The sequence below is a fragment of the Platalea leucorodia genome, assembly GCF_965183815.1.
Source record: "Platalea leucorodia genome assembly, chromosome: 2".
NCBI classification, from domain to species: Eukaryota; Metazoa; Chordata; class Aves; order Pelecaniformes; family Threskiornithidae; genus Platalea; species Platalea leucorodia.
The window spans coordinates 1348729-1372052 of NC_138824.1; the positions used below are offsets into that span (position 1 = coordinate 1348729).

Below are 23324 nucleotides of genomic sequence, written 5' to 3' on the forward strand. Positions count from 1 at the left end.
TTATCTGTGACGGCCTTTTGAACTGAATGGGACAGCAAGGGTGACTCAAAAACAGGTCATTACTGTCAAGACACTGGAAGTACTGCATCAAATTTTGCTTTAGTAGATGCTCCAAACCTCTGAACCGTATTTGAAAGGATCACCTGTAAGACAGGAGTTGAATCTTACATGTGTTTGATTTTCTTACCAGTAATTCACATAGGAGAGTTTGCTGATAACTTTTATCTCCTTAACCTTGTAAAAAAACCTTTACATTTCCTGGATTTCTTACGCCAAGGGGCACATTTTGTTCTTGGGTGTATTTCAGTCTTTCTAGGAGACTGAAGAAAAGTGGCAGGAAAGATCTGGGTTTTGCAAAACCTTTCCTGTGGAGGAATCCTGGAAAGCATGGGGCTGTTATCCTTCGAAAGGCGTGAGATAAGGAAGCTGCCAGGGAAGCAGCCCGTGCTGAAGGCAGATGCAGTGGACCCTGGTCCAGCGCGGTCCTGCCTCAAGGCACCTCCTGTCCCCCCTGGTCCCTTCACGCAGGGCTGAGCCCCTCTCCGCTCTCGCCCCTCTGCAGGGATCTTGTTCTCCGTGACCGTCATCGGGCCGGGGGTGGCCTTCATGCTGGGCTCTGCCATGCTGCGTTTTTACGTCGACATTGACAAAGTCACCGGAGGTGAGTGAACGTGCCCTCGGAGAGCTGGCCGGCACCCTTCACCCTGCCTCCCATTTACTGGGCCAGCAGTGGTCCAGCCCCTCTCTGGGCATCCCGACCCCCAAGGGATGAGGGTGCAACCTGCGGGGCAGGGGCTGGCTCCCTTTGCCTGCTATCTCCCCTGTTAAATCACTTCCATCACCTGGGGATGCTCTGGGACTGGGCCCATCAGTGGATGGCCCAAATAACTGGGTCCTTCCCACCCGACTCAGTGTTGCACACGCATCTGCAGGGTTAAACCTGGCCCCGTGGCTGCTGGAATCCCATATTTCAATCAGCGTTTTCTCCTCCTTCAGACCTGGGGATCCCTCGCCCCTGGGCTGCTGCCAGGTCTGGGGATGCCCATCTGCATTGTGCTTTTAGAGCAGACCTGATTTTCATTCTTCTGCGAATTTTCTGCCATATACCAGCAACAGCAGCGGGAGCGTTTTGCTTCCAGCCAGCACCAGGGAAGAGTGGGGATGTGGAGGATGAGCAAAACCCAGAGAGAAACATGAAAGAGACGGATGGAGGGGAGAAGTAAGGGAGAAGGAATGGAGAATGGGTACCAGGACCCTGAGATGTGAAGAAGCAGAGGAAAGGGTAGGGTGGGAGGAAGGTGAAAACAAGTAGAAGAGAAATTCTGGGTAGGGTGAAAGAGGAGCATGAAAGGGAATTCCTTTATAAGCTCTGCCTGAGCCATGCTATTAAAGCATTTGTAGTCGTCTCCTTTTTGGCTGCTCTTGAAACCCAGCCTGGAAAACAAGAGGCTCTTTCCCGGTCAGTAACAGAGCAGGCGCTCGTTATACAGCTCAGCGTATCCTCACGTGGGGAAGAGGACGACAGACAGGCTCCCTTGGGCGGTGACCAGACAGCATCAGGGCTGGAGCTGGATGAGCCGCGGGTGTTGACGCTGCAGATGTGTTAGCTTGGGCTCCTTCTGCGTGCCTCCGGCTCATTCCTGCTCACTGACGTCACCAGATGTTTTTTCACCTGGACTTTGTCACTCTGAACATTTATGGTATTTGCAGCATGAGAGCACACTCCAGTCTCGACGTTGCCTCCTCCTGTCAGTCGACCTCCAAGCTTATTGCTGCACCTATCCGTCCTCCTCGGTGGGTGAGCCTTGGCGAGGTGTCTGGAGTCTTGGCTTACCTGCCTCTGAAGGGTGAAGAAATGGGCTTAGGGTCTGCAGTCTGCCTGCACACCCTGATGCTCAGTTCTTCTAGGCCATCTTCTTCAGAAGGACAATGAAGAGAAATGTGCCTGAGTAGCCAGAACTGGAGAACACCCAGGTTTAGAGCTGTCTTCAGCCTAAAGGTGTCTTCATCCTACTGGGGAAAGCTATCGAGCTGTGGCTGCTTAATGCTAAATCTAATTTAACCTCACGTTTTCCTAGAAAAAACTTATTGGTGTTTACTCAGGAAGGGATTTAAAGTTCCAGTTTGCTAAATGCACCGTGCAGGGAGGAGATTATCAAATTTCTTTGTCCTATCACTTGTTACTTCCAGAGATGGGAGATTAGATGTGGCAGCATCCACTGTACCAAAATCCAGTAAATTGATTGCAGTTTTAATTGCACCCCCCCAGTGAGAACAGCTCACTTGCGTTAAACCTCACAGTTAAGGAAGAGGTTTCTGGGAGGATTTATTTCCCCGGCTTGTTCGTGAATGCTATCTAGCCACAGGTATCCCCTTTTCTGTAGAAATATTTCTTGGTTTGGACTCACCCCGTTGTGAATTTGCATTCTAGCTTCTGCATATCCTGTTTTATTTATGCCAAGTACCTTCCCCGTAGAAAATGTTATCTTTGGAGAGTGCCCTGAGGGAGGACAGGAGAGGAGGCTGGGCGAACTGAAGGAAGGCAGACAGGAGAAAGGGATATAATCCTTATTAAAGCATTTTTAAAGATCGGCTTCTGTTGGTTGAGCTACAAACCAGGCACTGGCTGCTGGACTGGACTGGTGGGCAGAGCTCCAGGGTCCAAGTCCTGCTGTGAACAGGGGAGCCTTGTGTGGGGAGCCAGACTGGGAAAAAGTAAACCAGTGCTCTTGGATGCCAAAAGTTAATTGGAGTTAACTCCGTTTTGATCTTAAGAAAGGATTTTTCCTTCTGTATCGACGTATGCCATGGCTTAATCCCCTTGAGTGAGTATTTCCAAGCTTTTTCACAACATGGGTATCCTTTCTCTGAAAAAGCCGTGATGGGGATGCTTTCCTTTGCCTTTCCAGCTCTAGGACATCCCTGTCCCAGTTATCTCCGTCCAAAGGGCTGAGTGGGTTTTTAGACACCCTGGTGATAATGAAGAATGAAATGTGATTCAGCACCATGGGACGAGTCAGGTGCAAATGCTGCTCAGACCCCAAAACTGATGGTCCCCAGGTTGGGAGCCACCACCCTGGAGCACGCTGACATTGGGGTGACTGGGGCCACCCATCGCCATCCCTTTGGTGCACTGGGGTCCCTCTGTTCACCTTTGATTTAATGCCCACTGCTCCATTTGTGTTGCAGACGGCGTCCAGCTCACGAACAAAGACCCGCGGTGGGTCGGCGCCTGGTGGCTCGGTTTCCTGGTCGCAGCCAGTCTCGTGGCCGTGTCTGCGGTGCCTTATTTCTTCTTCCCACGGGAAATGCCGAAAGAGGTAGGAGAGACGCCGCGGATTGCCCTTTTGGCATTGCACATAAATACCTCATCTGTTTATACCCACGTTCCTCCCTCGCCGCCAGCATCAGCTGCTGTGTCCATGAGAAACGCAACTATGGAAGTGGTCGTGCAGTTTATAGCTGCATCCCAAAGTCAGATGAGAGCTGGGGCTTGCTCTCGTCTCCCATGTCAGAGGCTCTTGTATGCTAAGCAGATGCTTAGTGAAACCCAGCATGGTGCAAGCAGCTCAATGGATGTGATAATTTCCTTGGTGGGGCACCGAAACAGCACCTGTGAGTTGATTGCTCTGCATAGGAACATACAGCACCAGGCAAGCCCTGTGTGGATGGAGGTCCTTCTCACAGACGCCCTCCTGGCTCACCTGGTGGTGGGAATCCTTGCCTTCCCTAGGGAAGCAGTGGTCCTGCTCCTTCTGCTGTGCCAGGGGAGGTTTAGGTTAGATATTAGGAAAAACTTCTTCACCGAAAGGGCTGTCAGGCCCTGGCCCAGGCTGCCCAGGGCAGGGGCTGAGTCCCCATCCCTGGGGGGATTTAAAAGCCGGGGAGATGTGGTGCTTGGGGACATGGTTTAGTGGTGGCCTTGGCAGTTCTGGGTTAACGGTTGGACTCGATGATCTGAAGGGTCTTTTCCAACCTTAACGATTCTGTGATTCTATGATTCTATGATCTCTTTTGGGATCTGGTGGGAGATGTTGCGCCGATGGCCCTTGTTTTGCTTTAGGAGGAGCCACGTGTGCCCGATGAGGAAATCGGTCTCAGTTCATAGGAAATATGAACAATGCACGAGGAGCCTTTTCTTAGAAGTGGGTTGTACCCTGGGGGCGTTTGAAACACTGAAGCCGGAGGGTGCTTTGTCTCGTTTCCACTGCAAAAGCCCCTTTCCACCACTCACTGTCCGCGGGGCTCGGGGTTAGCTGCTGCTCCAGCATCCAGCTTCCCCCGCCACCTCTTCTCACTGCGACCTCTTTGCTCGCCAAAAGGATTTTAGACACTTTCCAGCCCCTAAACCCCCTGGCTCTGTAAAGTTGTCAGAGATAATTGGTAAAGAAAAGCCTTTAGCTGCCTGGACCCCTTATTGCAAGCCAAACCGACATCTGCCTGCCTGCAGTTTGCTCGGGGGATGCTTGTCCCTGGCTCTTGCTGGAGCCCGCTGGTGGGACAGTACTTTGCTCTGTGTTTACGACCAGGGTTTTTAACTTCTCCGGAGCCCTCCTGAGTGCTTCAGTGCTCACGCCAAGACGAGAAACAGCTTGCAAGCTTCCCAACAGCTTTGCTGGCTGCGGGTCCTGGTTTTCTGGCAACCGGCGTGTCGCGAGGAATAACACAAAACAAGTTCTTCTTTTAGAGGACGCATCATGCTACGGTTTTGAATGTTACTGAAGTCGCTGGGACGCGCTTAGTGGGTGAAATTGCGCTCGTCTCGATCCTTGGCCATACTCTAGCCTGTGTAATTGTCTTTCACATATGTTTTACCTTGGGGCAGTGTCGAAACTTTCTTGTCTGAACAAGTCCACGCACTGTCTGCTGCAGAATAATTCATTTCTCCTGCCACTGCCTGAATTTCTGCAGGAATGAGTGATTCTCAGGGAGATTTGGGTTTCACCTGCCTGGGAAAATGTGACCTGTTGTACCAGTTACACTTCTGGGGAAATAATGATTTACTCCTGGGCTATGTAAGCTGTGAGGTTTGCAAAGGTGCTGCAGTCCTGCGAGGTAATGGGGTGGAAACTGCTCAGCGCTTTGCAGGATGAGGGCGATACTAAATGCAAGGTGCCTGATTTATCCTTGTGAAGCTTGGTTCGCTTTAAAGTCATTACGGATGATCTATATTAGCAGAACCTGCTCAGTGTGCAAGGGTGGCAGACTACATCTTAGGAGCAAGGTTCTTTATTAGAGATGATGGGAATATTAATTTCATAAATGGCTCTTGAGAGAAAATAATGTACTTCGAACTCAAACAACTGTGCTTTTTTGCAAGTGCTGCACTCTGATCAGTCTGATCAGTTTTGAAGAGCTTAAGGGAGGATTGGTTGGATACTGATTTAAGAAAACAGCACGAGGACGTCACCTGCTCTGCTGGCTGATGCCTGTAGGGAATGCTGCCACATGGCTGAGCACCCATTTATCCCTTTGCAGCCCAGGTCTTCCTGAATTTCTCTCCATTTTACAATTTCCCCCAGAAAGCTTTTGCATACTGTTTACGGTAAAAAATAATAATAGGAAAATAAGCTAAGGGATGGCAAAATTCTGCCCCCCTTGCAGGATGGGAGATGCCAGGGCCAGCCGAGCCGGCTCGTGCCTGTCCCGTGGGGGTATCAGCACTGCCAGCAGCAGCAAAGGGCCCTGCTTAAAAAAAAAGAAAAAAAAAAAAAGCCTCTTTAGAAACTTTGCCAGATGCTGTTCTGGGTAAAACATCTGTCTGCTGTGGGAGCACTCGAAGCTTTGTAGGAAATCTGCATTATCACGGGTGATTTTCTGTAGGTATAGCAGAAAAAAAAATATAAATCCCTTTCTCTTGCTTGCCCTTGGAGTAAATCAGTGTTTGGTAAGGGTGTAAGCACAACCGCTTTTCCATCACGAAGGACAGCCCCCTTTCCTCTCCAGTGAGCTGGAGGCAGCAGCGTTTCTGGGGCCACCGAATTACTGCACCCGCCGCTGGGCTTGTTAGAGATGTGGTTCCCCTCCAGAAGAGCACCAGTCGGGGATATATTGCAAAACGCTGGAGAAGGGATGGGTCGAGTTGGTAAGACATGCGATGCAGGAAGGAAATGTGTGTTTCCAGGCACAAAGCTCAGCACTGGTGAAGCATTGACCCCAATTTTGCCTTCCTCTGCCCCAGCTGGAGCAGCCGCCCTTCCCCAGCAGGGTGGGACACACGGTGGCTCACGCTGTGGCTTTAGGGTTGCTTCCAGGTTTCCTCTCACGGCACAGAGCAAAGCTGTTCTTTCTTCTTGTGCTTGGCTCTGGTTTGGGACGGAGATGCAACATTGCAGTGAGGAAAGGTGGGATCCCCGTGTTGGCTCCCTGTCCGGGCTCTGCAGCACGAAGCCCCATCCCCGACACACTGCAGAGGGGAAGGGAGGGATGGGGTCAGCACGGGGTTTTACAGACCAGCAGATCAGCAAGAACGGACATTGTGATAACCTTTGGGTCAAGCCTGTCTAAATACAGCTGCAGCTTCAAAGGCGGTCGGCATTTCCTTGGCTGCCTTCAGTTTCAGGGTTTCTGCTGGTCCAAAGCAGGAAAAAAGCTACCAGCAGAGCAACCACAAGCTGCAAGTATTTGAAGCATCTACTGGGCTTTTCCACCGTGTTTGTAAAGCCCCAGCACAATATCTTACCCACAGCAAATACCTCCAGGCATGGCAGCCGTAATAACACATGGGAAAAACACAGATCTGCTCTGTGCACGGAAGAAGCTGAGATGTTTCTGCACCACCAGCTGTGGGTTTCATTTCTGGAGGTCAAAAAGGAATTTCAGGTGCCCCAGACCAGGCTGTCCTTGTGCCGCTTGCTGTCTGAAGACCCCCGGGACCACGCATGGCTCAGTAGATGTTGAGGCTGCCTGGGAATAACATGTCCACACCAAGCTGGGGGTACGTTTCCCCACTGCAGAATCCACCAAACGAGATCACAGCAGCAAAGACCGGCCCATGGCTCAGTCCTTCTTGCTGCCCAAAGTGATATTTCTCCTCTCTGATTCTCATCCTAACTTCATTTTCCTTTCTTTCTCCTGCCTCACTCTGTACAACTCATCTGAGCCCTTGGTGGTTTCTCCAGACCAAGGACCGTCCCCCTCAGCGGGCATCATCCAGCAAACACTGAATAACAGCACAGCCCTCTGTCTATCTGGAGATTTATTTGCCTCCTCCCATCAGCAGAGACAGATCTAGATTATTTATTCTACAACCACATTCCAGCTTTACCTGTATTTTATAGCTTCTTTCTTTGAAGTTCCTGGAATGACTTGTGCACTTGATGTTAAGATAATGATGATGAGACTTCGCTCTTTTGATCTTTTTTCATAAATCAATCACTCCAGACCCAGAACATTTTTATTCCTCTGCTTTGAAACTTGTCAGTGAGTTTCTAGCACCAAAATATCCTGAATAATCCTATTTAAGGGACAATCACAGCAAAGTTATAAAGTTGTCATGATCTCAGGCAGGGGATGAGAGGATGAGGCTGTTACTGGATCAACTGTTTCCAGTCAAGACCATTTTTTTTTTCCCAGTAATTCCAGTTTAATCCTGCCTCCATGAGCCTGAACCATTTCTTGGGGTTATGTCCTGTTTTGTGGAGAACTACAGCATCTGAGCATTTTAAAGTTGCTGAGAGCCAAAGTTTAGCGCGTGCTTGACCATCCATCGCTGGCGATGTTATCGTACCCCAACCCAGGCAGCGGTATTCTGTCTGCTACAGGCTTTCCCCACGGTTTTGCTCCAGCACAGTGTCTGTCTGTCTGTCTTGCAGGCCTACTGGCTGTTGCGTTGCAGCTGGTAAATCACCTCCCCAGTCCCCGCAGCTCCGCAGGTGAGGTGAAAAGGGTTTGAAAGGGGGAAGGCTGCTCTCGGGAGCACCTGAAACAAAAGCAGAAGCATTGCCTTTGCTCAGCGTTTCTCGCGTGCAAGATCTGTCTTGTACACCCAGTTATCCCCCGGTTCAGGTTTCGTTCTGTGACACTCCAAAGTCATGTAGAACCACACATCTCCCAAACGCTGTACAAAGGGGGTGAATGACACTTCCTCCTCGCCCTGGCAAAGCCTCGCCTGTAAAGTCGGCACAAGTTGTCTGCAAACAGATGCTTCATGAGAAAGCTCAGGTGGATTTTACGGGAAGCAGGTCTACATGTCCCGGTCGTGTCCAAGCCCCATCGGCTCCAGTTTGCTGTCACGCAATCCCCTCTGGATATCAGTCCCTCTCATCAGTGTTTTCCTCCCAAGCCTCACCATTAGGTAGTTTCAGAAATTTATTTCCCTGCATGTTGCAAAGCTTGGTCTAAATTCCAGTCCATAGTTTAGCCTTTAGTTTGTTGTTCTGCTCCTAATCCTGATTAAATATTTTTTCCTACTCATTGCCATATTGGTGTGGTTATAGAAAGCCTTCCTTTTGGGGGATGAGGGAGGCTAGCTAGTCTTCTGCTGCTAAGGAGCTTCTCCATCCCAGGAGCTCTGCTCTTCACCCATCCCAGCCACAAGCTGGTTTTCCCGGTGCTGCACTGGTCTGGATCTGGTCTCTGATGGTGGTGCGGCAGGGTCTGCACTCCCCCAGCTCTCCTGGAAATGCCATCCTCGGTTCTTCCTCGCTTACTCCTTCCATGGCTGCCCCATATGCTTATGCAGAGGTAGACCCGAAGCTATTTGTCCTTCTCCTCCTCTCATTTCCAACATTTCCAGCTCTGCAGCAGAAATTGTTATTAAACCCTAAGTGCATGGCGATGCCCTTTGCACTCTTTGGTTCACTTTCTGTTATTTCAGCGCTCTAGTTGCCTAGTTTTTCCTATATGGTGCCCTGGCCCACTCTGTATGGACAATTCCCACCTTCCTTCTCTGCAGATTGAGTAGTCCATGTCTTCTTACTATGCCAAGGCAGTTACTGAAAATATTATCTGGGGCTTCTCCGTCAAACCACCAAGGAAGCCACCAGACCTCCCAGCAGCTCAGTACCTCCCTCTGGGATGCTCCGCTCTCTTTCTCCTATTTAGCCATGTTTACTCTGCTAATTTTCATGTTCTCCAGTTTAGCTAATGGTTTCCCACTTGGTGCTGTGTGTTCTGCTTTGCCCAGGTCTGTAGAGATTAGACCTACTGCATTCCCTTTGTTTATTTAATCACCGGTGTTGAGGAGGGAGAACAGGCTGCTGCTGATCCATCAGCCCCTAACCCAAGGTACTCATCCATCTGGGGAACATGTGGGTGCCAACCAGAAGAGATGAGCAGGACGATGCTTCTTTCGTGTTGGGTCTTTCATCTCAAAGCTTCGCGCGTGGCATTTCAGCTGGGAGAAATGCAGAAATGGGGTGGAAAGGAATCATGCTCCTTCCTTGGTGTTGCTACTGGGGGAGGTGGAAGGGGCAAGGTTGTCATCTGTGGGATGGGACAGAGAGGCTGGGAGAGGCTAGGAGATGAAATCCTTTGCAGAACAGAGAAGGTGGATTTCTGGGGGTGTTTCACCGTGAGGCTGGAGGGACGTGAGCTGGGGGAGCGCTCAGGGCATGCCGAAACGCGACAGCTCTGTGGCGTCCTAGCAAAGTGCATCTGATGGGTTTTTCTGCTGGGATGGTGGGGGATGTGTCCCCTGTCATCTATACAATATTTCCAGATTTTACTTTCAATTGCCCTGCCGGATAGTTGGAGCAGACGCTTGGGGAAAGAGGGGAACACCAAGCTGGCCACGCAGCTCCATCCTGGAGGAGAGGTACATGGCAGAGCAGAGGGTAAAGAAGTCACCTCCCATTTCCCAGGGCAAAACCCATCTGTCTGGGCATACCTCAAGCTGTGGAGTGGGGAGCTGGCAAGTTTAGGACCACAGCGCGCAGACTGGACTGACTTATTTTATCTGCAAAAGCACCTGGTGCACAGTGGCAGGAGGGGGCTGCAAGCACGAAGAAACCTTGAAAGAGACATATTTGTGTCCTGGCTACACATGTCCGTCTCTGGACATCACCGTTCCTGCTGGAGGTGGCATTGCTTGGCAAGGTGCAGGCAACGCACGTCCCTCCAGTCCCGAAGCAGAAGGTTTGTGACGAGGAGAAGCTCCTGCAGGTAAAATGCAGCCAGGACCCCTCCTGCCCTGCCCTGAGGATGCCCCAGGGATGCTGGTGCCGCTCTCAGCTGTATCACGGGATTGCGCCAGCATGTCTGAACCTGCAAGGAGCCTCCTGCCCTTCGCCAGGGTTGCTGGGGACTTCCCAACCCACGGAGGGTATTTGCAGGGTGCAAACAGCTGACAGCTCTGTCTGGGGTTGTCCCCAGGGGTCCCAGCAGACATCCCAGGTCCAGCATGGTGGGATGGTGCTGGGGCAGCGACTTGACCCTTCTGTGCAGGCAGAGGCATTGTGCAACGGTTCTGGGGAAGTGAAAAATAACTTCTCCAGTTTCTGTCTTGGGACAGATTGCCTGCATTTATACAAATCCTCCCCCCTCTATTCAGCAGTGACCTGGTGCACTTCCAGTGCACGCAAAAAGCTGAAATGAAAATAACCACCGGGGAACTCTCTTAAATGCCGGCTCCGATTTGGGTTATCAGTTAATGGGGAAAGGTTAAAGAGCAGGGACAGGGAAATCTAAGTCTCTGTCTGGAAACCTTTGCTCCTAGGGCTGCGATGCTCTGAGGCTGCCACATTAAAGCTCCTAAAGCACCAGCAAAGGCAGCCTAGAAAGACAGGGCGTTATCTGGGGAGCAACGGGGGGCCAAGTGGCAGGGCGTGGTGGTGCCACTGGCGCGTTACAGGAATGGGCTGGTCTCTACGTTCAGATTTTCCCCAGGGAGCTTTAAAGACAGGCGCAAACGGCGGCTAAAAATAATCATCCCGTTTCGTGCGAGCAGGGTGCCTGTCAGCTGGTTATTTTAACACTCTAGGAAATAGGGTCCCTGGTGGGACCCACACTTGCTGGAAGAGGCATAATGAAGTGTTTGCAGGGAGCATGACCTAGTCAGGAGGAACGGAATTGTTTTTCAGGCTATGAGGTTTTACATTTTGTTTGTTTAATATGAAAATAGCTTCTCTGACCTTATTTTTCACTGAGCCAGGAGTGCCAGGTATTGCACAGCCAGAAGGAAACTCCGCAGAAGCCTCAAATTAAGCAAGGAAAACCTCTCTGTCACAGAGCAGGTCATTTATCCCTTTTTCCAGTGGTGTATTTGAATAAAACAAGACTGTCGGCACCTCTGGCTGCCCTTCTCGCAGGTGCAATAGCAGGCAGGTGAAAGGCAGAGCCTGGCTTGCAGACAAGCTGTCTTCATTTGCCTTTCCTGCAAAGCAAGTCCGGGTCTCAGCCCTGCTCAGTCATACCTGATGATTTTTCATGTCCGTGTAGGGAAACGGGGGCTTTCCCCAAGTGGAGGTCAGGTGAGGGATGCTCTTCCTAATGCAAAGCGTGGGGGAGCTTCATCCTCCTTCCTCAAAACCCAGTCTGCCTCCTCCATCGCCCCACAAGGCTGGAAGTGACAGCGATAAATAAAATCCAGTTGCAAAAACATGAGCTGCAACAAGAGCCCCTTCACCGGTGGACATGCACCAGGAAACTGAGCCCTTTAAGGAATCATCCTGAAAAATCCAAGCGCGGGGACATTTTGCAAAACGTTTCCCACATTTGTTTGTTTTTCCTTGGCACGATGCTGTGGCAGACGGCCGGGGTAGTGCTGAGCAACCAGCCCCTGCTATTGCACCTACCGACACCGGCTTGCCAAATTGCCTGCTCTGAGTAACGCTAAAATCCCCTGTGGCAGGAGCACAGCACAGGGCTTGAGCATCTCCGACGGCAGAGCCAGCGCCATTCGCCTCCCACAGCGAGCAGGCAGGATTCGTGCCGGTCCGTCCACAGCTTGTTTCCCTGGCGTGTGAACGCGCCTGCTTCATCCCAGAGGAATGCGCATCCTGATCCTTTCAGGAAGCAAAAAAATACATCGTGGGGCCAAGCCAGCATGGGGAGAGGAGTTTTCGTCCTCCTCAAGGGCTTTGCTCCATGTGCAGACAGCAGCTGCTCCTCGGGTGGGTGCTGAGCCAGCAGATGTGCACAGAAACGTCCCGCTCGCAAGGGTCACGCTCATGCAGAGGCATCCCAGACTGGGAAATCTGGGGGGATTGGGGCCTTTTTTTTTTTTATTTTATTTTTTGGATATGTAGACAGTGCCCAGCAGACTGTTACCTCTCTGAAGTACACACAGCTGGAAGCTGGGGAAGCCACAGTCAGTAGCAGCCTGAATGTGTTTTTGGAAAACACTGCAATTTTAGAGCAGAGAGAAGAGACGCCGTAACCTAGTTGAAAAGTGAAAGGAAAGATGGATTTTATCTTTGCTTTTGAAAAACATTTTAATCTCCGAGCTCTGCTAATAAAAATGATGAAAGGAGTTTTATCACTTTTGCCTTGTGGAGGCTCTTCAAAAAGGGAATGTGGCATTCGCAGCACGGGACATTTTGACATCTCTGATATTTAATAATCAGTCTCCATTTCAAAGGAAAAGAGATCATTTTAGCCAAAGAGCTGTCCGGTTCTTTCTGTGAATTAAGAACATCTAATTTCTGTTGAATGAACTCATTTGTCTGACTCATATTAAATTTGTGTCAAGAGTTGCAACAGCGCCGTTGCTGAGCTGATGTGGGATGTCAGAGACGGGGCCGCTGGCTCTGTCCTGCTGCCTCAAAATACGCTGTGGTTTTCCGTGAAAACCGCACTCCTGGTGAACGCTTTCTGCTATTACACATGCATAGTAGCGGATCTGATCTAATTAATGCCCTCCATCCAGTGATTCCCCTAAAAGCCTGCAGAGCAAGGAATCCGATGCACATCCAAGAAATCCTCCCCTCCCTTGGCCTCCTGCTGGCTAATGGGATGTTGGACACTTGCCTTGGACACGCAGTCATCTCCTAATGAGGCCGGGATGGACCTTAGATGATCCAAGCCCTCCATCTTCCACCTCTCCTCTTCTGCCAGCACCTCTTTGCTTATGAGCGGTGGCAGTGTGACCCCCGGGACACAGATGCTGTGAGCACCTGAATTAATGTCCTGCAGAGCTGTAAGCATCAGCTGAGGCTAAATTAAGCAGAGACGCCTGGACCCATCTGACCTCCAGCTGCAAAGTGTTGTTCCCCTGAGCAGAGAAGGAAGACTGGGGGAGCTGCAGGATCTGTCCCCTTCCATGGATCAGGATGGGAGAGGATGTCCCTTCCATATTGCTGCTGTTCAGGGGGAAAGATGTGGCTAAAAAAAATCAAAATCATTAATGAAAGTAGGAGTTGCTAATATTCAAGTGGGGTTTCCAGGAGCAGAAGAGTAGAAAGGGGCTGGGAGAGGTGAGGGGTCTGTAGCTGCTCCCCGTGACCCCTGGTATGTCCTTACTCCAGGTTGCTCTGGGTCAGCCCCTTAGGAGGTGAAAAATATTTTGCCTCCATCCCAACCCCCCTCCTTGCCTGGATCTTTTCCTCCTACAATTGCTGCCCGCTCTCCTTGCTGGTAACAGGGGCAAAGGCACCTGCACAGCAGCTTGTTACGGTACACAGGGGAAAACATAGAGTCATAAAATGCTTTGGGATGGAAGGGACCTTTAAAGGTCACCTAATCCAACCCCCTGCCATGGGCAGGGACATCTTCAACCAGATCAGGGTGCTCACAGCCACGTCCAGCCTGACCTTGAATGTTTCCAGGGATGGGGCATCTCCCACCTCTCTGGGCAACCTGGGCCAGTGTCTCACCACCCTCAGCGTGAAAATTTTTTTCCTTGTGTTTAGTCTAAATCTCCCCTCCTTTAGTTTAAAACCATCACCCCTTGTCCTGTTGCAGCAGGCCTTGCTAAAAAGACTATCCCCATCTTTCTTGTAGCCCCAAACGCTCATCCTCCATCCAAAACCAGTGACCAAACCTGCTTTGGGTGGAGGTCTAGGTGCATGGCTCCTTGGGTTCCTGTGCCTGCTTCCCCTGCACACAGGGGCAAAACAGACCCTCTGGGAAGAAAAGCATCTCCTTAAGGGTATCCATCTTTCCTGATGCAAAGGCTTACACCTCCTGAATTTCCATATTAATGTGAGCTGAGCACACGCTGTGCTGTACCTGGTTAATGGCCCAGCTTGGTATTTATGAAGTGTGATTCATTACTGTTGGGGAAAGGGGGGGGAAGTTGGCTCTTACCTCTGTAACGCAGACGTCTGCGTGGATGCTTTCAGCCCCACCGGAGACCCGACGGTGCGGGCACCGAGCAGCAGCCGTGGGTGGGAGGACGCCTGTCCCGTGGCGGCTGCACATCCCACGCTGGACACGGGCAGTGCTGGCCAAACCCAGAAACATTGCAAACTCCGTCTGCAAGAAGCACGAGCTGCCGTCTGCCATGATTTGGGAAGGAGATTTTCCTTTCCTTCAGCAATGCAGCTGTGGAAAAAGGGAGTTCAGGGGAAACTTTGGCATGGTCGGTGCAGTGACAGCCTTTCATCTGTCCCCAGGTGGCGAGGGGGAAGGAGAGCAGCAGCAAGAAGAGCGAAGATGTGCTCAGCCAGCTCAGGTCGAGATCCGAACACATGCAAAACCTCTCTCTAACCAAGTTCATCAAACGTAAGTGTGTGCATCCCCCGCCTCCCGCTCGGACGGGGTTTCTCTGCTTGCACAAACATATGTCCTGGCAATGGGCAGGTTGCAATGCTGGTAAGAAAAAGGGATATTCTTCCCTGTGCTCAGCCTAACTCCTAGGTAAGCCCTCAAGATGCAACTTAGGCGTACTGTTGGGTTTAATTAGATCTGCAGAACTCTCTCTGGTCTGCTCACAGCAGATGCTTGCCCTCACGTCCAGACTACCCCGCTCCACCTCACGCTGATCAAAGCATCTGGGCTTGGCAGCTCTCAACATTGCGTGGCTTTGTGGCTCATCTGGGCAGTGGGAAACGGAGGCCAAAACCTCATCGGAGCCCAGAGCCAGGCAGGAAAGAGGGGTGCAAGCTGTGAGCCTGGAGCAGAGCCATGGGAAGGGAAAGAGTCCCCCAGTTAGAGGGGTTTTGCAGCTTGGGTGCATCCAGCTGCTATTGCTCAGCTCTCAGGTCACAGCAGGAATCAGCCCAGCAGCACTGGCAGCTCTGTGTCCCCAAAAGCCTCCTCAGCCCCCCTCTTTCAAGGCTGGTGACAATATCAGAGGCAAGCTGCCCTCCCTGTCCCACCGAGGATGGCCAGCCCTGCCTGGAGCCAGGGTCTGAGCAATTAAAATCAGATGCATGTTTGTACAGGGTGATCTTAATCCAGTGCAATTAGCTTGTTTAGAAATGAGTAGGCTCTTTCTTCTGAAGGGAATCAGCTGGGCTTTAGCCTATGAAGGTCACCACTCAGGGTTGTTGTTTTTGAAGGAAATACTCTGCGCTTTGGCAATTACTTAAGAAAAGTGACCCTCTGAAGTCAATCCATGTCAGCTTCCTCCATATTTCCTGAATATTATCCCTTTAATTTATTGGAAATTCTCTGTTTTATTAAGGTCAGTGCAGGGCAGGCACAGCCAGACAAGTGTGGGCAGGTTTTTATTCTGCTAGTCGCACCGTTTGCTTGCTAGCCTAATGCTCAATTGGAGGAGCAAGTCGGGGGTTTATTCCCCCGCTGACCTTGTTGCACTGTCATTTAGAAAGCCCGTGTGATGGAAGCGATTGCGTGGGAACAGATTTATAGCGCTCAGATGGGATTTTCACACTGACACTCTGCTCTTTGCCTCTGAAAAATGAATAAAAATGAGCTCCCTGCCCCTGGGTGAAGAGAGAGGGAAATATCTTACCTCTGCTCCAGCTGCAGGTTTGGCTCAGGGCTTGCATCAGGGCTGCTGTTGTCAGGGCTGCAGGAGCTGTGCTAATAAATTCATTTTTTCTGAGAATTTATCCCCTAAAGCCCAGTCCTGAAAAAAATTAAGTGTCTGTAATATTTGTCAGGAGAGCAATCTTGCTGAAATCCCCAGGATTTCTAATAGAAAACTCTCTTTAGAGCCAAAAACTGGATGGTAGCTAGTGTGCAATGATTAGATGGGGAAAATTTGGTTGAAGTCTAAAAACTTCAGTGCTAGGTCATCTATGGGTCGCTAGAAAGACAATTCTACCTCCCATTTTGTGGAGGTAACCTCCTGCTTATTTTGTTTCTTCTTTCCGTCACGCAGCATTCTTTCCTCTCTGTTTTTATTATTCCTTTCTGCACGATAGTTTATGAAAACAACATTTGGAGATTTTCCAGCCTGAATCACCTTGCTATTTTATACCTTCTGTTGTTTAAAAAGAGTGACAGAATGAAACACATGTGATGGAGAAATGCTGTAGGACAGTCTAGTCCCTCCAACACGTTTATAGTGAGCCCTTTTTACACCACATCCCAGTACAAAAGCGTGCCCCGGCTCCTGAAGGAGAGGGGTCCCGCTTTGCTGGTCCCAGGGGCTGGAACTGACGGGGTTGTGTTGTGAAATCTTTGAGCCGTACCTCCTGGGTTTTTCTGATTGCATCTGGCACCTCTGCAGGGAGCGTGGGGAGCAGGAGCCCACCCTGCAGAAAGGCAGGAGATGGGCATTTAGGAGATGGGCAGTGCCAATTGCGTGGCCAGAGCCGGGCAGCGAGGCTGGGGCAGGGGCTGGAGCACAAGGCTGGGGAGGAGCGGCTGGGGGAGCTGGGGGGGCTCAGCCTGGAGAAGAGGAGGCTGAGGGGAGCCCTCATCGCTCTCTGCAACGGCCTGAAAGGAGGCTGGAGCCGGGGGGGTCGGTCTCTGCTCCCCAGGAACAAGCGCTGGGACGAGAGGGAACGGCCTCAAGCTGCGCCAGGGCAGGGTTGGGTTGGGTATGGGGAAAAACTTCTTCCCCCAAAGGGCTGTCAGGGCCTGGCCCAGGCTGCCCAGGGCAGGGGCTGAGTCCCCATCCCTGGGGGGATTTAAAAGCCGGGGAGATGTGGGGCTTGGGGCCATGGTTTAGTGGTGGCCTTGGCAGCGCTGGGTTAACGGTTGGACTCGATCATCTTAAGGGTCTTTTCCAACCTTAACGATTCTGTGATTCTATGATTCTATAATCCACCAGCAGAAATGACACAAAGCAGATTCCTATAATATCTTACAAGAGAAATAGCAACCTGTATGTTAATTCAGGCTTACGCTCACAGCTTTTCAATGCTTGTAAAAAATACATTCATTTTATGGGCAAGGGGCTAAGCCTTATGCTGGAGGTGGCTATTGGCAAGAAGTGGATTGGATCTCATGTGCTTGCTGGTCCGTCTGCATCTCAAGGGGAACTTTTACAGATGGTCCCCTTCCCAGAGCTGCCTGATACTTTGGTGCTGTCCCTGGGACCGGCAGCCCCAGGTCTGCCCAGAGCTGATGGCTATGGGTCCCCTGTTCACTGATGGCCGTGGGTCCCCTGTTCACTGATGGCCATGGGTCCCCTGGTCAGGGTGGGATGAAGGAAAGCATTAGGATGCCAGCAGGGATTGGATCAAGCAAGGACTGCACAAGATCTCAGCTTTTTCCCGATGGTATTTCAGTCCCGTTCCTCCCGCATCCTTTGTAAGACAGGGTCCTCCCTCTGATTGAGGTGTTTGAATACAGCAAGCAGGTTGAAAAACGGGCCTGGAGATTAGGGCAGTGCTTTTTTATTTGGCTCATCTGCAGATCTTCACCCACTTTCAGTTAGAAGGTACTTTGCACCGTTGGTGTTTAGTCTGCCCAAACAAAGCACTTGGGGTGGGAGTCAATTGAGTCATCACTTGGAGTTGGCTCATCGCTGGTGTTAAAGCATTTTGCAAACTGGCCTCGTACTTTCACACGGGCCACCCATGTGGGATGGCTGCAAACTCCAACTGGGACCAGGAGCGCTTCGCCCGGGAGGAAGGCAGCGTCTCCTGTTGGGAAGTGTCCCTTTGCCTGTCCGCTGGAGGGAAGAGGGACGGCTTTCCCTCGGCACTGACACGTGGGGAAAACCTGGCCCGAGCCCGGGAGAAACCCCAGGTGAGAAAGACACTGCCTGGTTAGGCTGCGATTCAGCAAAGCGCTCGAGGCTGCTCCTTGAGCAGAATAAGACTGAAGAGTGCCTTTAAGGGTTCATCGTTTTCTTAAGGGCTTGGCAGAGGCAAGCCTTAAAGTACTAGGCTGACCCGGAGAAGGAAGATGTTCAGAAATGCTGTTTAGTCACTTATTTCAGCTTAAATGATGCAAAATGAAGCATGGTTATGGAGAAGGAAATGCATTCTGTCATTTTTTCTGTTGCTTCAGTGCACATGGAGATAACTGAGAGCAAAATAAGGCTTGCAGGAATTTGTGCCGTTTACTTTATTGGGAAACAAAGTGAGGATGGGTTAGAGCCCATCCCATGAGATGCTTCACGTTCTCCATTTCTCTGGGAGCCACTGGGCTTTAAATCTTTCTGGGGCAAGGTGTGATGAGCAGAGAGCAGTTTGCAAAGCCCTGGGAACTCTGCCTCAAGGACAGGAAGAGCTTTTACATTCACAATCAGCAATAACAGGATGAAGCTGTGTACAGCATAAATACTTCGGAAGAGCACTGGGGACGTCTCCAAACAATGAGGTCAATTCCCCAAGAAGGGAGCAGGCTCCACTCGCTGGAGTTATTCAAAAGTAGGAAAGTCAAAGCACTGTGGGGAGTGATCTTGGCTCTTGCACAGATGCACTGGGTGACATTGGGTTGCACCCTGCTCCTTGTCCTCACAAAGTGCTCCTTTTGCAGCCATTGGACCTGCTCACAGTAATCAAGAAAGTAGGATTTAGCTAGCCTGAAGTCATTTCCATTGCTAATTTCTAGGCTTCTGTTGAAAACACCTGGGAGGATGTTCAGCTTCTGTTGCACATACTGGGAATTAATCCATTAAAGGTGATCTTCAAAGCAATTAAAACACTGGGCTTGTGACTTGGTTGTTTCTCTACGGTGCCTAAAGATAGTTTCAAGGATATTTTTTATTATTATTTTAAAGTTTCCACTTGCTTTTAGTATCTGCCCAGCTTCCTCTCCAGAGCTCTAAGGAAGATCGAATTAGCAGTGAGATGGTGATTGCAGAGGACGGCAATCTTGCTGCTTCCCACCGTGAAGTGGGAGACCTGCTCTCTGTCGTAGCTTTATAGCTCTGATGTGGGGTGGCAGAGGGGGTGTAGTTTGATTGAAAAGAGCGAAGAACTCTAGGGAAAAGAAATCTTTATGGTGGAAGATTCCCACTAACTCCCACAAAAGGCTGGATTAGCTCTCAGGAGATCTTTCAGCAAGCAAGTGAACGTTTCATATTTGCAATATGCCTGAGATGGTCCAGTGTGTAAACTAGGCAGGAATATGCTTCAAAAAGCAAGACTTCTCTTGATACTTAAGAGCAAAACCACCTCCCTTCTTTGAGGTTCACCTTGGTCTAGCGCAGAGATATCATTGCAGCTCATTCCCTCTCCAGCTGACTGCTATCCTCCCAGCTCTCCGGCACGTCAGTATTTCAGGGTCCTTGAACTTGCCTTGCATGCTTGGACCCTCTCTAGTGCCCTGAGTTTGCTGCTCCTCAACGTCTTTAATTGCTTGCTTAACCCTGAGAGCAGAGCACTGAGCTGGAGAGGCAATACTCCCATGAACGGGAGCTTTGCCTTCGTGTATGGAGGACCCCCTCGCATCCACAGAAGGACCTTTGCTCTTCACATAACTTTTTAGGACAGCTAAAACAAATACACAGCTTGGGGCAAATCCCAGACAAGCACCAGATGGTTCTTCCTCTGCAGTCCCCCAGTGCCTCTGTGCTGGAGCACATACGAAGATTGTCCCGATTGTTTGTGAGCTGCTAAGAATTAACACCATTAATTTATGGCAGGCCCTTGCATTAATCCTCCCTGTTAATTCCTTATCTCTCCTTCAGCATATTGACTTTCAGACCCTCATCTGGGAAACTCATCATCTGTTTGTGTGGAAGCTGTCCCTATGCACGCCCTTTGCTTGCGTGCTGCAAAGCCGGACAAAAGAGCCCCGGGGGAAAGCGGTGGTTCAGGGGGAGCAAAGGCACGAGCAGAAAGTGGGTTCGGGATGTGCACGAAGGAGAAATCGCTCCAGGCTGGAGAACTGCAGCCTCCCAGCTGGCGGGTGTCAGCATCGGGCATCCCGCTTCCCATGGCACTGGGAGCGGGGCAGCTGTCTTTGCTGAGCAGGCTGAAGATATCTTTTTCTCAAGCAGTAAGGGTTCAGCCACAGGGGAATTTGCTGGAGTGTTTCTTGCCTGTAATCAAAAAATACATCTTTATGATTGAAACAAAAAAGACATTGAAATTGCAATGACAGCAAACAAATAAATTAACTTTTAATGACTTCCCAGTTAGTTTTGTATTTATTTTAGCAGAAGCCTTGCCAGAAAACTTCAGGGAAAGGAACCGAGGCCACGTTTCCTCGGGCCACGTGTGTTTGCAGCAGCCCCTGTAATGACTCCATGCTGCAGCCCTCAGCCCACGGTGGTGGGGGAAAGACAGGCAGGTTTCCATGTTGCTCTCAGCCATCCCGGTACAGTCCACCCATTGAAGGCAGGAGATACAGACAGTACCTGCAGAGGTTCAGCTGAGGCTGAAAAACTATCGCAGAGCCACTTGCATTTCTCCTAAGGCATCGTAAGACCCTGGCAGCTCTGAAGAAGAGCTCAGCAGGAGGTATCACTGCAGAAGGCGGCAGATTTGTCCTCTGCATTAGCAGATGTTCAGGATCGCTTGAGCACATCACCCAAGTGTTGACGTGAGATATCAATTTTCTTAGGTCAAGATGCTTTGTTTAGAGTTTACTTAGGAAGCATTTCTTTACTGAGAGGGTGGTGAAACACTGGAACAGGCTTCCTAGAGCTTCCTTCTCTTCTCTTCTCTTCTCTTCTCTTCTCTTCTCTTCTCTTCTCTTCTCTTCTCTTCTCTTCTCTTCTCTTCTCTTCTCTTCTCTTCTCTTCTCTTCTCTTCTCTTCTCTTCTCTTCTCTTCTCTTCTCTTCTCTTCTCTTCTCTCCTCTCCTCTCCTCTCCTCTCCTCTCCTCTCCTCTCCTCTCCTCTCCTCTCCTCTCCTCTCCTCTCCTCTCCTCTCCTCTCCTCCCGATGCTGACACCTCCAACAGTTTCCCATTGTGCTAGCACAGACCCTTAACACGCTGCCTGCGTCCACGTCTGTTCAGAGCAGTTCCCAGTCCCAACTGCACAGGCTTCAGCAGAAATTAAGTGTGACCGACCTCAGCAGCAAATCAAAAGGATTAACAGATATGGAGGTGAGCTCCACAGGGATGGGACGTGTCCAGAGAGGAGTTGCTCTCTCCTCAGGTTCACTTTGAGGCCGGACATGCTTTGCACTGAAAACCCTATTTCTTTCCTTCATCTTTTGCAACAACTGACTTCTGCCATTGATTCACCCATCCCATGGCTGATTCCTGAGGCAGGTGGGCTGAGGGTCATCAGCTTCCCTCTCTCACCCTAGACAACTTAAATAAGACATCTCTCATTAGATGGCTGCTCTTAGCTGAGATGAAATCTACTTTATTTACAACAAACCTCAGTGTTCAGGTGTTTAATTTTTGCAAAGTCCTGGTGCTTCATCCTGACTTTTTAATATCCAAATGGTCATGCGATCAAGCCCTGAAATGATAAACCCCAAAAGCCCACATTCTGCCCTTTTGTAAATGAAATGTTCAGAAGAGCTCACCACTCCTGAAGAGTTAATTCTGCACAAAAATGGAAGGAAAATGCAAAGCTTTGCCACTTCCCATGGATTAATATTTTGCCGTACACCTCCTCTGTATGCAACAGATTTCCCCTTTTCCTTTCAGATTTTCCTCTGGTCCTGCTGAGGAACCTGCGTCATCCCGTCTACCTGCTGGTGGTGTTGGCTCAGGTCAACCTCTCTGCCATGGTTGCTGGTTTAGCAACATTCATGGCGAAATTCCTGGAGAGACAGTTCTCCCTCACGGCGTCTTTGGCCAACATGATCATCGGTAAGTGTTTTGCCATCAAAGCTTGCCGGCTTTTGAGCACCTCTTAGAAAATAATCTAGAGATTACTAAGAAGCGCCTTTCCCTCTGGAGCTGCCAGTCTCCTTCCATTACCTACGGGCAGACATGGCGTGAGGTCCTTGCCCGTGTGATTTCTCAGCTACTATCTGCCTTCCTTCCTTTACATTGCAGCCTGAGGTTGCTAGAATAAAATCTTTTAAGACCTGGAGAAATGTTTGTTATCTAAAGCTGTTCGCTATAATCAAGGAGAGGAAACCAACTCATTGCACCAAGGGAGCAAAGAAACATCAGATATGAATTGTGCACGTGCCTGTAGCAGGGAGTACTTTACATCGATCGTTGGGTTAAGGGTCTTTAAAAAAGTAGATAGTAAATAAAATTAAAAACTTCAGTAGTGTATGCATGCATTTTGAAGACACTTTGCAGCAAGAAGCCAGTCAGGCTGGTGTAATAATCATGCTTAAACTCTTCAAACTGTTTGCTATAGTTAGACTAATTGCTTGTAACGGTTGGACTAATTGCTTGTTGTCGGTATTGTTAAGAAGGAAAGGAACAAGTGTTAAGCAGGGTATGTGCTCATGAGATTAGGACGCTTTTACTCGTATCGTAACATCCAGGATGTCCTGTCCGGGACTGAGGTCTCCCTGTGCGAGCTTGTCATGGTAATAAAAATATGAAGAATAAAGGCGTACTCTTACAATCAGTTGTAGAGTTCAGAGAACTAGACACGGAAGAATGTTAAATATATTTTTGAACAAACAGCGTGCATCCGCAGAGAAAGAGTCTTCTGAAGTCTGCAACAAATAAATCAGAAGGAATCGAGCAGAGCAGACTGGCGAAGCCCAGCAACCCAGGCTAAATACAGGCAGAAAGGTTAAAAGCTGAAGCAGCGGTGTCCTCCACTGATGTGCCCTGCTGAGTTGTTCCCAGGCTTGATTTGCCCGCTCCGTTAAAGACGTGCACCATATTTCTTGTTCGAATTTATCTAGCTTTTGTTCCCAGCTACTGAATCTTGCTTTGCCTTTTTCTGTTAGATCAAAAAGCTTTCTGTAGTTGGAAATCCCTTCCTTGTGTTGGTATTTATGGGCTGCAAGCAACCTCCCTGTTGATTCTTTGTTGAATTAAACAGATTGCACTTCTTTGGTATCCCATTATAAAGGTGGGTTTTGCAAAACTCCAAGTCTGTCATGGAAACCGTCCCAGTTTTGTAATGATGACAACAGAAGTGGGCACGTTACTGCATTGCGCAGAAATTAAATATCCTCTCCAGGTTTCATTGGTATTTTCTCCTGTCTGCATTGAAAAATCACATTTGCTGGATTAAGCACGGCTTTTCGCT

The 23324-nt window shown here is 49.9% G+C and overlaps 1 protein-coding gene across 1 annotated transcript in view; it reads left to right on the top strand.

Moving 5' to 3' along the window:
- Positions 1-23324, top strand: part of SLCO2B1 (solute carrier organic anion transporter family member 2B1) — a 60831-nt gene that overhangs the window by 26943 nt on the left and 10564 nt on the right. Inside the window, exons 6-9 of the mRNA XM_082337846.1 lie at positions 563-661; positions 3190-3320; positions 14496-14604; positions 21803-21967. Coding sequence (XP_082193972.1) covers positions 563-661; positions 3190-3320; positions 14496-14604; positions 21803-21967 — 504 coding nt within the window. The remainder of the gene's footprint in view (positions 1-562; positions 662-3189; positions 3321-14495; positions 14605-21802; positions 21968-23324) is intronic.